This window comes from Carcharodon carcharias, chromosome 7, assembly GCF_017639515.1.
Source record: "Carcharodon carcharias isolate sCarCar2 chromosome 7, sCarCar2.pri, whole genome shotgun sequence".
Taxonomy (NCBI): domain Eukaryota; kingdom Metazoa; phylum Chordata; class Chondrichthyes; order Lamniformes; family Lamnidae; genus Carcharodon; species Carcharodon carcharias.
The window spans coordinates 146962111-146974889 of NC_054473.1; the positions used below are offsets into that span (position 1 = coordinate 146962111).

A 12779-nucleotide genomic window follows, 5' to 3' on the forward strand; every position below is an offset into this window, starting at 1 on the left:
AGTTTCTGGTTTGATTTGCATGATACTCATTCTCCTTCTCCCTTACTCTATCTGTTGCTTTCGAGGCATGGCACAAGTGTGTGCAGAAGAACAGGAAGTTGAGTTTGCAGTCGCCTTCCCATTAGAAATTGGGACGGAGCCAGACCATTTTGGAGCGGTGTAGATGGTAGCTCAACAGTGCTAAGATGATAGTCATTCTTCAACAAAACCTTCTGTCCTTATTCCTCATTCAGCCTCCCCATTAGCTCATGGGTATCAGGGTGAGCTAGTCACGTGGACAAGCCCATAGGCTTCTGTGGACTGCTTAAAACATTTGTTGGCAAACCGTGGGCCATTGCCTGAAATGACTAGGTCTGGAATGCAGTTTGTGGCAAAAATTTTTTTTAAGTAATATAATGACAGCCTCTGAAGTGGTACCATGTAGGCACTTATTCCTCACAGTTGTTAATTATTACTCCAGATGGATTGAGGTTGTCTTCCCTATGAGCTCAAAAGATCCATTCAAAGATGTTCCCACATCTGGACAGAAATGAGGATGCCATCTATGGTTTTCTTTGCTCCTGGCAATGGATGCAATTGGAAATCATTTCTTCCAAAAATTTGGAGATGCCTAGCTATCAAACAGAATTTCGCATTTTAGCATGACATTTAGTAATGCCCAGATGTTCTTTGTGTATTCTCTGAAGGATTGAGTTTGAGGACTTCAGGTATGACCAATCTCTTATCATAACTCAGCATGTCATCCAGACAGATGTCTTCACTGCTTGAAGTATTGCTTCAGGATGAGATTATTTAGAATGTATTCTGGCCATCCTTTAACACAGTATTCCTGAATTTGAGCACATTTTTCATCACTTTTTGTGTCTTTTGAATTCCATTTAAATTCTGTGTTGCTATTGATAGAAATTGTGGTCAAAGTATAGGACTCCACATCTTTGACAAAATTTAGGTCCTCTTGTTCAGGCTTGGTAACAGGAATGCTTGACAATGCATCCGCTATAGATTGTTGTTTTCCTTTGACACATTCAGTTGTAGCATCAAGTCTCTGGACTCTTTGGTCACATCTTTGCTAATTCTTTAGCACTTAAAAGTAACCAATGGTTTGTGGTCTATCTCAATGGTAAATTTTAGGCTTAAAATTGGTTTAAAAATCAGTCAGCAAGCTTCTCAAGTACATATAGCTGCTAATGCTTCTTTTTCAATTACAGATTATTTTTGTTCCATTTCAGTCAATGATTGAGATGGGTAATACGCTGGTCTGAGTTTACCATTGCTCAGAGCTTGAAAAAAAGTACTGCTCCTCATCCAGGCAATAATGCATCTGCTGCAGTTATTGTAGGCAGTTTTGGGTCAGAGTGAGCCAATATGTTTGGTGAAATTAGCATCTCTTATCCTTACAAAAAAAAATTGTTGATTTTCTTCAACACCATGCTTGATCTTGCCTAAGCAATTGTCAGTGGTTCATTTACATCTGCCAGGTTAGGCAAGAGTTTTCCTATTTGATTGGCCATCCCCATGAAACGTTGAAGCTCCCATGATGTTGCAAGGTGGTGAAAATCTTGGATTGCCTAGGTTTTGTTTTTAAGGATCAGCCCTGTTGCGAGAACTCACATTTATTATTAAGAGCTAGTCCTGCTTCTTTGAAGCATCACAACACTGCTTTTACTCCGACATCATGTGCTGATGAATAATGAATCAGGATGTCATCTATGTGGCAGGACCAATGAATCAGGGTGTCATCCATGTGGCAGATGACCCCTAAAATGCCCGTCACTGCCCTTTGAAAAATCTCTGGTGCCAATGTAATACCAACAGGAAGATGATTGAAGCAAAATCTCCCAAGCAATGCGATAATGTTGTCAATAGTTTGGACTCCTCACCCAAAAGGTAGTTGCTAAAAGCCACTGTTTGCTTTTAGTTTGGTAAAAATTGTACTTTTTGCTAGCTTTGTCAGACTCTCATCCACAGACACTACTGGGTGGATCTCCCTTTCCACCACTTTGTTTATTCATTCAGCTCCTTGAGCCTGCTTCACCATTTAATTAGATCATGGCTGGCCTGACAGTAACCTCAAATCTGCATCCCGCCTACCCCCAATAACCTATCACCCTCTTGTTAACCAAGAATCTATCCACCTCTGCCTTAAAAATATTCAAAGACTCCCTTCCTGCAAAGGTGGTGGAAGCAGAGGTCCAAAGACTCACAACTTTCAGAAAAAAATTCATATCATCTGTTTGAAATGGGCAACCCCTTATTTTTAAACAATGACCCCTAGTTCTAGATTCTCCCACAAGCGGAAACATCCTCTCCACATCCACCCATCAAGTCCCCTCAGAATCTTAAGTTTCAATCAAGTCACCTCTTACTCTAAACTCCAGTGGATACAAAACAAAAACAGAATTACCTGGAAAAACTCAGCAGGTCTGGCAGCATCGGCGGAGAAGAAAAGAGTTGACGTTTCGAGTCCTCATGACCCTTCGACAGAACTTGTATACAGTGGATACAAGCCTAGCCTGTCCAACCTTTCCTCAAGTCAACCCACCCATTCCAGGTATTGGTCTGGTAAACCTTCTTGCCTCTTCTGAACTGCTTCCAATATAATTACATCCTTCCTTAAATAAGTTGACCAGTACTTTACCCAGTACTCCAAATGTGGTCTGTTATGACGCAGCAGTTTGTAAAGGCTGGATTTATTTAAAATCCCAGAGGGAAACTTCAAACAACTGTCATAACCTAGATTTTCAAATTCAGGAATAAGACCACCAGTTCGAAAGTTTTTTTAAATCAAACTAAAATGAGACATTTATTAATTTACAACAAATTAAACACATACACATGGCTACAAACTACTGTCATAACTTAAATTACTAAATTAATCTCCACTAAGCCACATGCTTTAACTGGTTTCTCCTTAAATGAATGAGTTAGGATATACAACTTTAAAATGTCTTCTCCTCTTTCAGGAATGGCATTCCATGCTTCTGGCAGACATCCTGTGGGCTGGTGCAGCCTTTCCCCACCACAGCAAGAACACCGAGTAATGGCAGCTACTATGCAGTCTTCACTCTTTCCATATTCCCATACCCTCCCCCCACCACTGATTAAGTATGCTGCTACTTCTGTGCCCTGCAAGCTGTCAGTCATTTTTCTCCACAAAATCTCCCTGCCACCTCAAATAAAAACACAATTTTGCTTTCTCTTTTGCATACTTTGTTAACTGCAGCACCTTTGATCGCATTAAATCCTCCTGGGCTATACTCCTATAATAATGCGATCCTGAATTAATGTGTCTTTCAGGAGTCCATATTTGCAGTTCTCCACTAGTTGATATAAATTGCTAATGAAGGAATCTATGCAATCTTTGTCTTTGAGTGCATCTATTGAACTTCATCCTATAATTGAATTCCTTTTAAGCATATATAAAACGGCATGTGACACCATCTATAGGTTGGTCATTCGTGTAGATGTTGTACAGCAGCGGTGCAAGCACGCTTCCTTGAGGAAGACCCTTCTTCTGAATACGCCACTGCTGCGCTTCCTACCTAGCTCAACATAGAACCTGCGATTCTGAATATACATATGTTGATGACTTGTGTCACTGCCCAAAGCACTGATTTTAACACCGTGGAGAAAACACTTTGAGGCCTTGGAGGGACTAACATCCTGCTATGAAGAAAACCACCTTCGCGCAAACCCAAAGATGCAAGTTTGTGCATTCCACTCAGAAATCCTGAAGCCAAATGCCAGCTTAAAGTAACCTGCTGTGGCGCAACACTGACGCATTGCGAGCATCCTATCTACTTAGGAGTCACCCTTAACAGATGCCTCACCTTCAAGAACCACATCGAAAAGACAAAGGCAAAAGTGAGCGCACGAAACAACATCCTGAATAAGCTCACTAACACAAAATGGGGAGCAAGCTCAAAAACATTGCGAACCAGTGCACTTGCTCTTTGCTATTCCACTGCCGAATACGCCTGCCCTGCATGGGAAAGATCTACTCATGCTAAGATGATGGATGCCGTTCTGAATGCAAGCTGCTGACTTATCACAGGTTGTTTAAAACCAACAGCCTATATATCCTGGCGGGTATTGCTCCCCTGATATAAGAAGAATGGTAGCCAGCAAGAAAGAGCGACTCCGTCAAACATCAGATGAGAGGCACCCTCTACATGATCATACACCTACACCTACCGCCTAAAGTCAAGAAAGAGCTTCATGAACCATGTTGTTCCATTACAATCAACCCCATCTGAAGCCCGCATCGCCTTGTGGAAAGATTGGCTCGCCAGTCTCGAACAACCCCCAGCGATGGAAATTCTACCGGATGAAAGCCTTCCCCCAGGAGCTAATTGCAACTGGGCAACCTGGAAGTGCCTTAACAGACTCAGGACTGGTATAGGTCATTCAAGGGTGTCACTAAGCAAATGGGGATATACAACTTGCCCGACAACTTGTGAATGTGAAACTGAGCCACAGACTATGCAACATCTCCTGCAATGTCTACTGCTAGAGGAACCCTGCACTGTTGCAGATCTTGCTGAATTCAACAACAAGGCACAAAAATGTGTCCAGTTCTGGCTGGGCCATGTATAGACTGTGGACACAATAAGAAGATGATTCCTTTTAAGGCTGAAAAATGTATTAAAAGCTTTTATAACATCTTTTTATGCCCTGTCTGACCAATGTGTTGTCTGCACTACAGCCTAATGCTTAGAGAAGGATACCGACAAGTTCTTGCTAGGCTTCTCTGCTAGCCCCAAGGTGGTTTTGTATCTGCTAAATCTATGAGACTAGCCCTGCCACTTCTTGGATTGATCCAAGCCTTCCACATGTTCAAAGCACTTTGCTAAGGGTAACATTTCCTCCATTCTAGTCCTTCTTCAGGTTGTTAGCATTTGTCCCCTCGCTGTCCTTTTCTTGCAGTCGTTTTGCTTGCTGCTTTGTCCGTCAGTGGGCCACTTGCTTGGTACTTTCTGTTTATTACCACTGGCACCATCTATTATTATTGTTGTGGGTCTTAGCTGAGGTTGTCCTTGGTTAGGATTGATTGAGATTGCTGGAGGCATGGCTATTGGCAAACTTAAACTTTTATTAAACATTCTTCTAATTATGTAAGGATAAGGCTTAGCACGAGGCTTCACATAGAACACTCTCTGCATAGTTGTCATGTGATCTTACATCACAAATGATGATGTAGACTGTCTATTGCATTAACCCTTAGCCACACTGAAAGGTCCTATAGTGGAATTCAGTTAACCTTTTAAATACAAACCTTTCTTAAATCATAATGTCAACATTCAACCTTATCATCATCTTTGAAGTGCTGGCTTCAGCCTGACAAATTCATGCACACCCACTGAGGATCTTGCTAATCTTGTTATGATACAAGCTATAACCTTCTGAACAGACCATTGTGAACAATCATGGGAAAGCTAAACACAGTCCTAATAAGATACAATCCATGTTCTACCACAAATGTGCACACACATTGAAGAATCTGACAGCTGTTAATAAGGACATTACTCAATATAAAAGCCAGCTCTGGGATCCTATTCGCAAAACCAAAATTAGATTTTATATACTATTTAAAGAGATCTCAGGTGAGATTGATACTTCATGGATACTCTGGCCGGACAGAGAAGACAGCAAACATGGAAGTGCTGTTAACCCCAATAAAAGTAGCAAAACTTTCCAAATTAGTTTAAGAATCCAAGAACAAGAGAGATAAGACAGTGCAAGAACATCAGATGGCATAAATGCTGGAAAGACAATAAAAAACAATTTTCCTTCAACAGAAATATAAATTTCTGATAATATACTGGCTGGTCAGCTTCAGTAAAGAGCAAAGATAGGAACTGGAACGGACACTTAAGGCCGTGTGTAGCAGGAGGCCGGACAACGCTCACATCCCGGGGTTAAGTCTAGGGCAAGAAGGAAAGAGAACACTGAGGCTCCAGCTGGTCCAAAGTGGCGATAAACAGGTATATTATCAGATCAGGTTCCCACACTCACCGGATCACTTTCCTCGATTCGATCCTTAGTTTAACAGACAGCCTTGCAATTACCTCTTGATCCATTTTAAAACTCCACCGTCTGTTTGCTCCCTCACTGCGGCTCACGCTCCAGAACCCCACTCCCTGACTAACGCTCTAAACTCCGCGCGCTCATTACGACTCACGCTCCAGACCCCGCGCATTTCGCACTCAGCAACGCTCATTGGAGATCAGGCTGTGCTAACCCGGCCGTTGATTGGATAGTTTAAATAGCAATCATTTAACGACGTGCCTGGGCCCTCCTTCATTGGTTAAAAATTGCTGCCACCGGAATGACTTGCGCGGGTTGTCCATTCAGAGCCGGGATAATTGTCCCGCCTCTGAATCCGGTGACGTATGGGCAGCGGCGGCTTGTATTTGGTCCGTTCCGGCTTCAATTACTCGAGGTGGTGGAGCCTGCGGTCGGACCGCTCGACTAATTATTCCGGTTGTGCCAGGAGGGTTTGATTGAGTGTCAGGTGATCCGGGGCCGTGTTAGCTGGGTTGAGCTCTGATAATCATGGTGAGTGTTGGCACATCGGGTTTTGGGGTCGGGTATACTCGGCCTTTAACTAATATCGGGGTCTGGCTGTTGGGAGTGGCGGTGGCCAGACTCTGGGTTTACACACACACACACACACACACACACACTGTTGTGAATGGGCGTTGTTAGGCTTGGCCTTGGCCTGCTTTAGGGATAGCTCAGTTACTCCTGACAGGAGCTGGTAGATGGCACGGGACTGGGCATCATTATATCGATGGCTTACAGACGAGGAAGGAGAGATTTGAATGCAAAGGACCGCTTTTCAGAAGCTCCAACAGGAGAGATAATGGAGGCCTCGAGGTTGTGAGCGCCTTGTTTCTGGTTTTAATGTTACACCGTTTTCTGTCCTGAACCCCTAACAAAGAATTCGTGATTTAATTCAACGGGATACCGCTTATACAGCCTTAGTTTCTTCTCCCTTAAGACCTAATAAACTCGGTCAAAAAATTAGAACGAGTTCTGATCAGAGGGTGACCTGCAAATCGTCGGCTTCACTCATCAAAATGTCTTCTTCCCCGCCCCTAGTCACAACATCATAATTCGGTACAATCTTATGCCAGAATGCAATGGATCCGAAATTATCAATAGTTTCATTTTGTATTTTGATTTGTATCTATACAGCCCATTGACGTGAGTCATTGGCACAACTGAGTAAAATGGTAAATCCTGAGATGTCTAGCTTGCTGATGAATCTTAATTCACATGCGTACTGTTGGAGCTTTATCTCTGCCACTTCTAGTAAGTGATCCAAGCCAGTTACTGATAGTGCACATTGAGTTTATCTTAATGGGCTGATCTTGTAATGAGGCTGTTTGAGATCCTCAACACCTTCCTTTTCTTATTCTGTTTTTCTGTATATGTGTTTAAAATGTACATGTTTACACCAGAATGCCTGTTTAGACTCTTGAACTTAACCTGAGAGAGATGCAGTAGACTGTATGGCTCTTTGAGGCTGCTCTGCCATTCATTGTGATCATAGCTGGTCTTCTGCCTCAATTCCACTTTACTGTCCTCTTCCCATACCTGTATAATAGTTTTGGAGGATATTTGTCTATGACTTGTCTTATGCAATTCAATGGAACATACACCCCTCATTTTTCAACAACAGATGTAGCCAATAGAAGATTACGTCAGACCTAACCTACAGATGAAAGCTGCAGTTTGTCTTGCATATATTCCTTGAGTTTATAATTTATTCTCTCGCATTCTATTTCTATAAATTATAGCAAACATTTTATCTCACACTTCAGATACTGTCATCTGTATTGTTGATACTAAACTCGAAAACAGGCATTGTTTCCTTCAAAGGTCTTAGTGCAAACTTAAAGCATATATTCTGAGGGCATAATGTTGATTTGGAAGGTTTTTGATATGATTTAGAGAAAAACAATTAGTTGTTTGCATTTTCTTTGGCTGAGAGAGATGATTGCAACCAGAGCACCTGTGTTCTATTTTTGAATTCTCAGTATAATCATTATTTCATAAAGGTTTCTTAAGCAAGTGTACAGTGGGTAAAGGAAACCGTTATTTTAGAGGAACTGGTCACAGCACACTTCTTCATTTTCTGAATGATGTCTTAGTAACTTTCTAGATTCTTCCATTGGAATTGTTCAGCCTCTTTCTTGCACTCCTGGCACTGTTCTGTAATAGTGTCATCACTGTAAAGCACCTCATTACAGATCCGAAGCTTTTTAAAAGCAAGATTGAACCTGAATGTGTCTGACCCAGTTCATGAAACCTGGAAATATTTTTTGATCCGTACTGTTCCCCCATGAAACAAGAATAAGTCTTTGTTTAAAATTTGTGGTCTTATAGCAACTTCTTTTTAAAACAGAATAAAATATTGTTCATTGCACTTCATAAAACTCCTGTGCATTATCCTACTTACTGTTAGCAGTGCCAAGTGTATGTGACATATCTAGTGTGCGTTTACTATTCACGCTTGAATTTCTGTCACATTTCAAAGTAAAAGAACGAACACACTACAAACACAAATCTGGAACCAGAATGTCTGCAGGCTCTTGGATGACCTCTGAAATCATCCAGTATTAGATTTTTTTTATAGCTTCAAGAAGACGTTCAGTTAACCATAAAAAGTCATATGTTGTGTTTTGTGTTGCTTGTTCCTGCCTTTATTATGCCTGATGATGTCTGTTTCATATCAGCAATGCCATCAATCAATTCTTTTACCCTCGCTCGAAATTTAAACATGAGATATAGTAGTCTGTACTTTTAACTTGTTGAACTAAAGGTGCCAATGAGTAAAACTGGTATGAAATCTGCTCAAACATGCAAGCTTCGTTAGGTTCATTCACTTTTTATTCTAATATTCCTTCAATCATAAACCCTGAACTCTTCATTAAACCTATTGCAATGCAAGTGTAGATTGTGTGAGGGTAAAGTTGCAATTATTTTCACAACTTGCTCCATGTCACAAATCTATAGAAAGTGCTATGCTTTTAGATTTATGGTTTTTTGTTGGAAAGTTATAGATTGATGAAATGTTAAAAATGTGTTTTTAAACCTCTCAATGCTTTTGACACTGGTGGTTAAAGAAGATAGGACATTGAACTGGTAATACTTCTATTGTAACTGAGCTGTTGACAAATTTATTGATATGTCTGATGAGCACTGCTTTATGGGACACTTTTAAAGTGAACTCTGCTGTATGTGTCATGACTTAGTACATATTTGGCTTCCCAGTAGTTTAAATATTATTTCCTCTGCAAATGTATGAATTTATAAGGAATTGCAGAAACTACCTGGAGATGGCCGTGCTTCATAGAACCTCCAATATCTTAAAGGCTTTTTTGGTATAGAGAACTCTGATTAAAGACAAATGCCACTATTTGTGCAAAACTAATTTCTTACAATTAGAATTTCTTTTGAAAGGGTATGGGTGATATTAGCTGTGCATATGCACGTAAATCTTTGACAAACTGATGTGATTAAATTATCAGCCAGCTACGAGAAAGGTAACTAGTCTTTGTCATGTAGATTAAAGATAAAGATAAGCAATATTTAACGCATTTTTTTAACTTGCTCTGTAAAATTTTATAAGTACTCGCAGTTCGTTTATTACAACTCTTTGACTCGAAGCTCACGTTTTTCAAGAAAATTGACCTGCCTTTCATATAGGGCTTTTAACATAGAAAATCACAGAAATGTAATCAGACAAAAATAGGCACTGGACCAAAGTAATCGGTAATAGGAAAAGTGAAGAAAAGCTTGGTCACGGGTGGATTTAAGGAGGACCGTAATGGAGGGTGTTTATGGTGACATCAGAGTGTTAGACCTTGGTGGCTGAAGGCACAGCCACCTAAGGAGTAGGATTGCACAAGAAAGTGCTGAGAGTTAGGGTTGTAGGGCAGCTGGAGGAAGTTGTAGCTCATCCAAAACTGAATGTTTGAAAAGCAATCTGACAGCATAGATATAATGGAGGGGTCAAGGGTGGTGGTGGAGGTCATTAGCATATATCTGGAAGTTGATCCAATTTCTGCAGAAGATTTTGCAGAGGGGCTAAGATAGATGGAGAAAGGGGACACAGTGATAATTTCTTTGTGGGGGGAGCTCTGGTGATAATGGCATTGGGGCAGACAAAGAAGTTATTTCTGCAACTGGTCTGGGCTTAATTAGGTAGGTAAGAAAAAGTGAACTGAAGATTGAGTTCAACAATTTTAGATCATGATCTCCCTCCTCCATCCCCATCCCCTTTCCAATTCTCTTCCCCCCCCCCCCCCTTTTTTTCCAATAATTTATATAGATTTTTCTTTTCCCACCTATTTCCATTATTTTTAAATGTATTTCCATCCATTGTTTTATCTCTACCTTTTAGCTTTTTCGATTCCTTCACCCCACCCCCACTAGGGCTATCTGTACCTTGCATGTCCTGCTTTCTACCCTTAATTAGCACATTCCTTAGATAATATCACCACCTTCAACACCTCTTTGTCCTTTTGTGACATATTTTGGTGATCTCCCCCCCCCCACCCACCCACCAACCAGCTTATATTTCACCTCTCTTCTATTTTTACTTAGTTCTTTTGAAGGGTTATTCGGACTCGAAACGTTAACTGTGTTCCTCTCCGCAGATGCTGCCAGACTTGCTGAGTTTTTCCAGGTATTTTTGTTTTTGATTTCCAGCATCCACAGTTTTTTGCTTTTATCTAAGAAAAAGTGAGGGCAGTCCTACTGACATTGGAGGCAGCTGGTGTAATTGACCATGTCAAAGGCTATGGAGAGGGCAGGGAGGGACAATATATCATGGTCGCAGTCATAGAGGATGTTATTTGTGACTTTGGTTTGGACCATTTCAGTGCTGTAACAGGGATAAAATCCTGATTGGAGAGATTGACAGCAAAGAACACAAATTGGGGAGGTGGCAGCACATTCAAGGACTTGAGAGGGAAAGAGTTTGGAGATGGAGTTTAGAAGGACAAAGGGTTAATTTTTTTTTTTGAGGGGTGGTCATGCTGGTAGTTTTAAAAGGGAAGGGGATATTACCCATATGAAGGGAAACATTCACAGCATAACCTAGCATGGAGACCAAGAAGGTTGGGTGGTCAGTTTAGTGGGAATTGGGGCTAATGGAGCAGGAAAGAAATAGATGAGATGAGCTTAGAGGGCATGAAGGAAAATTGGAGGGAAATTAGAGCTGCCAGTTTAGGGCTGGGGCAAATGAGATTGGCTTTGGCAAATTAACGGGAACAGAAATAGCAGAGACAACTGAGTGGACGGCCTCAACCTTGGTTATGAGCTCCTTGCACTTGGTGAGAGTTGGGAAGAAGAGTTTAAGGAGATGGTTAGTAGTGGGTAAAATAAACTATTTTTTGCTCCCTGCGATGACCGGCAACAGGGTTTAATTTTTGGCTGAGGAGAATGAGCCCCAATAACAATTCATGTGTAGACTTAAGTATTTCATTCTTTCCTCTGATCTTTTTTTAATGTGACATTGTGGATGTGGCATGTTATTCACAATCCACTGCTCTCAGTCCTAATGTGCCAAATAGAAATGCAGAAATATGCAGCACAGAGCATGTCCATTTGGTCAGTTGTGCTCATGCTGGTTCTTTGAAAATACAGTTGTGCTTATTCTTACAGCTCTGCCATTTGCCTGTAATGCTTTAAGCTCCTCAACCTCGAGTACCTGTCTAATTCCCTTAGGAACAAATTCTATAAATTTTTAAAATCACCTTTTTCATGTTGCTTGCCATGCATGTGCTTATAGCTGCTCACAGACTTCACATCAGTGTTTGTACAACAACCTATGGCCATTGGGTCTGATGCTGCATGATGCCCTTTACAGGGAATCTGGGACATGTATGAACAGGATAAGCAACAGTGTTTTTCTTCATCCAGATAGATTGAAGAATCTTTACTGAGGCATGCAGAACCTAAACCAGAAAGTTTGAGTTAAAATATTTAATTTGATTTAAAATGATGTACAAAAAGCGAATGGAAGGTGAGATTAAGACGGCACAATGAGAGTCAAAAAGAAGGTTTTAAAGGAAAGGGGTGAGATGGAAATGAAAAGCAACTTTTAATTTTTAAAAAAATCTTAAATAATAATTAAAATCTGAAGAAATGATACTCTGTTTGTAAAAGTAAATTTTCAGTGCCGTAGATGGTTGGCTTTAATTAAGACTTATGTTAAAAATTCACTTATGCTTGAACGGACATTTTTCTGGTGAGTTTAATTATTGACTGGGTAAATACCTCAAATTCATGCTACTCATGTATGAATGTCATATCTTTTGGTGAGCTACCAGGGTAGCAAAGCTTGTGGAAGAACAGGGCAACTTGGTACAAAGTTCCTGATTTCCACCCTTAACTGTGTGTGTTTGGATGCTGGAAGTTTCTGCCCAGTTTACTTCTCAATAATGGTGAGCATTAATAGCATCACCATTATTACTGCAACGAACTCTGTGCCAGTGTCATTTTCCAGGTAGTTTTTAAACAAGTGCAATGAGTGATTTACTTTGTTACCATTATACCATATTCCTGCCTACAATTTTTAGGTGAGACAGTTTAAGACCTGTTTGAAGTATAAGGTTCTAATCAGCCATTTATAATTAGACCCCTACTTGACACATGGCTAATATGATGCACCCTGAAAAATATGTTGCTGTTGTAATTGGCAGAGAGCATAAGTTTCTCTGTCACAGAATCACACAGTGCACAGTGCAGAAGAAGCCCTTCGG

At 40.7% G+C, this 12779-nt stretch overlaps 2 protein-coding genes across 4 annotated transcripts in view; one reads left to right on the forward strand and one right to left on the reverse strand.

Moving 5' to 3' along the window:
- orc6 (origin recognition complex, subunit 6) overlaps positions 1-6187 on the reverse strand; it is a 37129-nt gene extending 30942 nt beyond the window's left edge. For both annotated transcript variants that reach the window (XM_041191969.1, XM_041191968.1), the window contains exon 1: positions 6016-6187. In XM_041191969.1, coding sequence (XP_041047903.1) covers positions 6016-6080 — 65 coding nt within the window. In that variant the 5' untranslated portion in view covers positions 6081-6187. The remainder of the gene's footprint in view (positions 1-6015) is intronic.
- A 228-nt stretch (positions 6188-6415) lies between these two features.
- The window catches only part of vps35 (VPS35 retromer complex component), a 75389-nt gene continuing 69025 nt past the window's right edge, over positions 6416-12779 (forward strand). Inside the window, exon 1 of one of the 2 annotated variants that reach the window (XM_041191472.1) lies at positions 6416-6558. In XM_041191472.1, coding sequence (XP_041047406.1) covers positions 6556-6558 — 3 coding nt within the window. In that variant the 5' untranslated portion in view covers positions 6416-6555. The remainder of the gene's footprint in view (positions 6559-12779) is intronic. The other variant, XM_041191474.1, reaches the window with a different exon arrangement.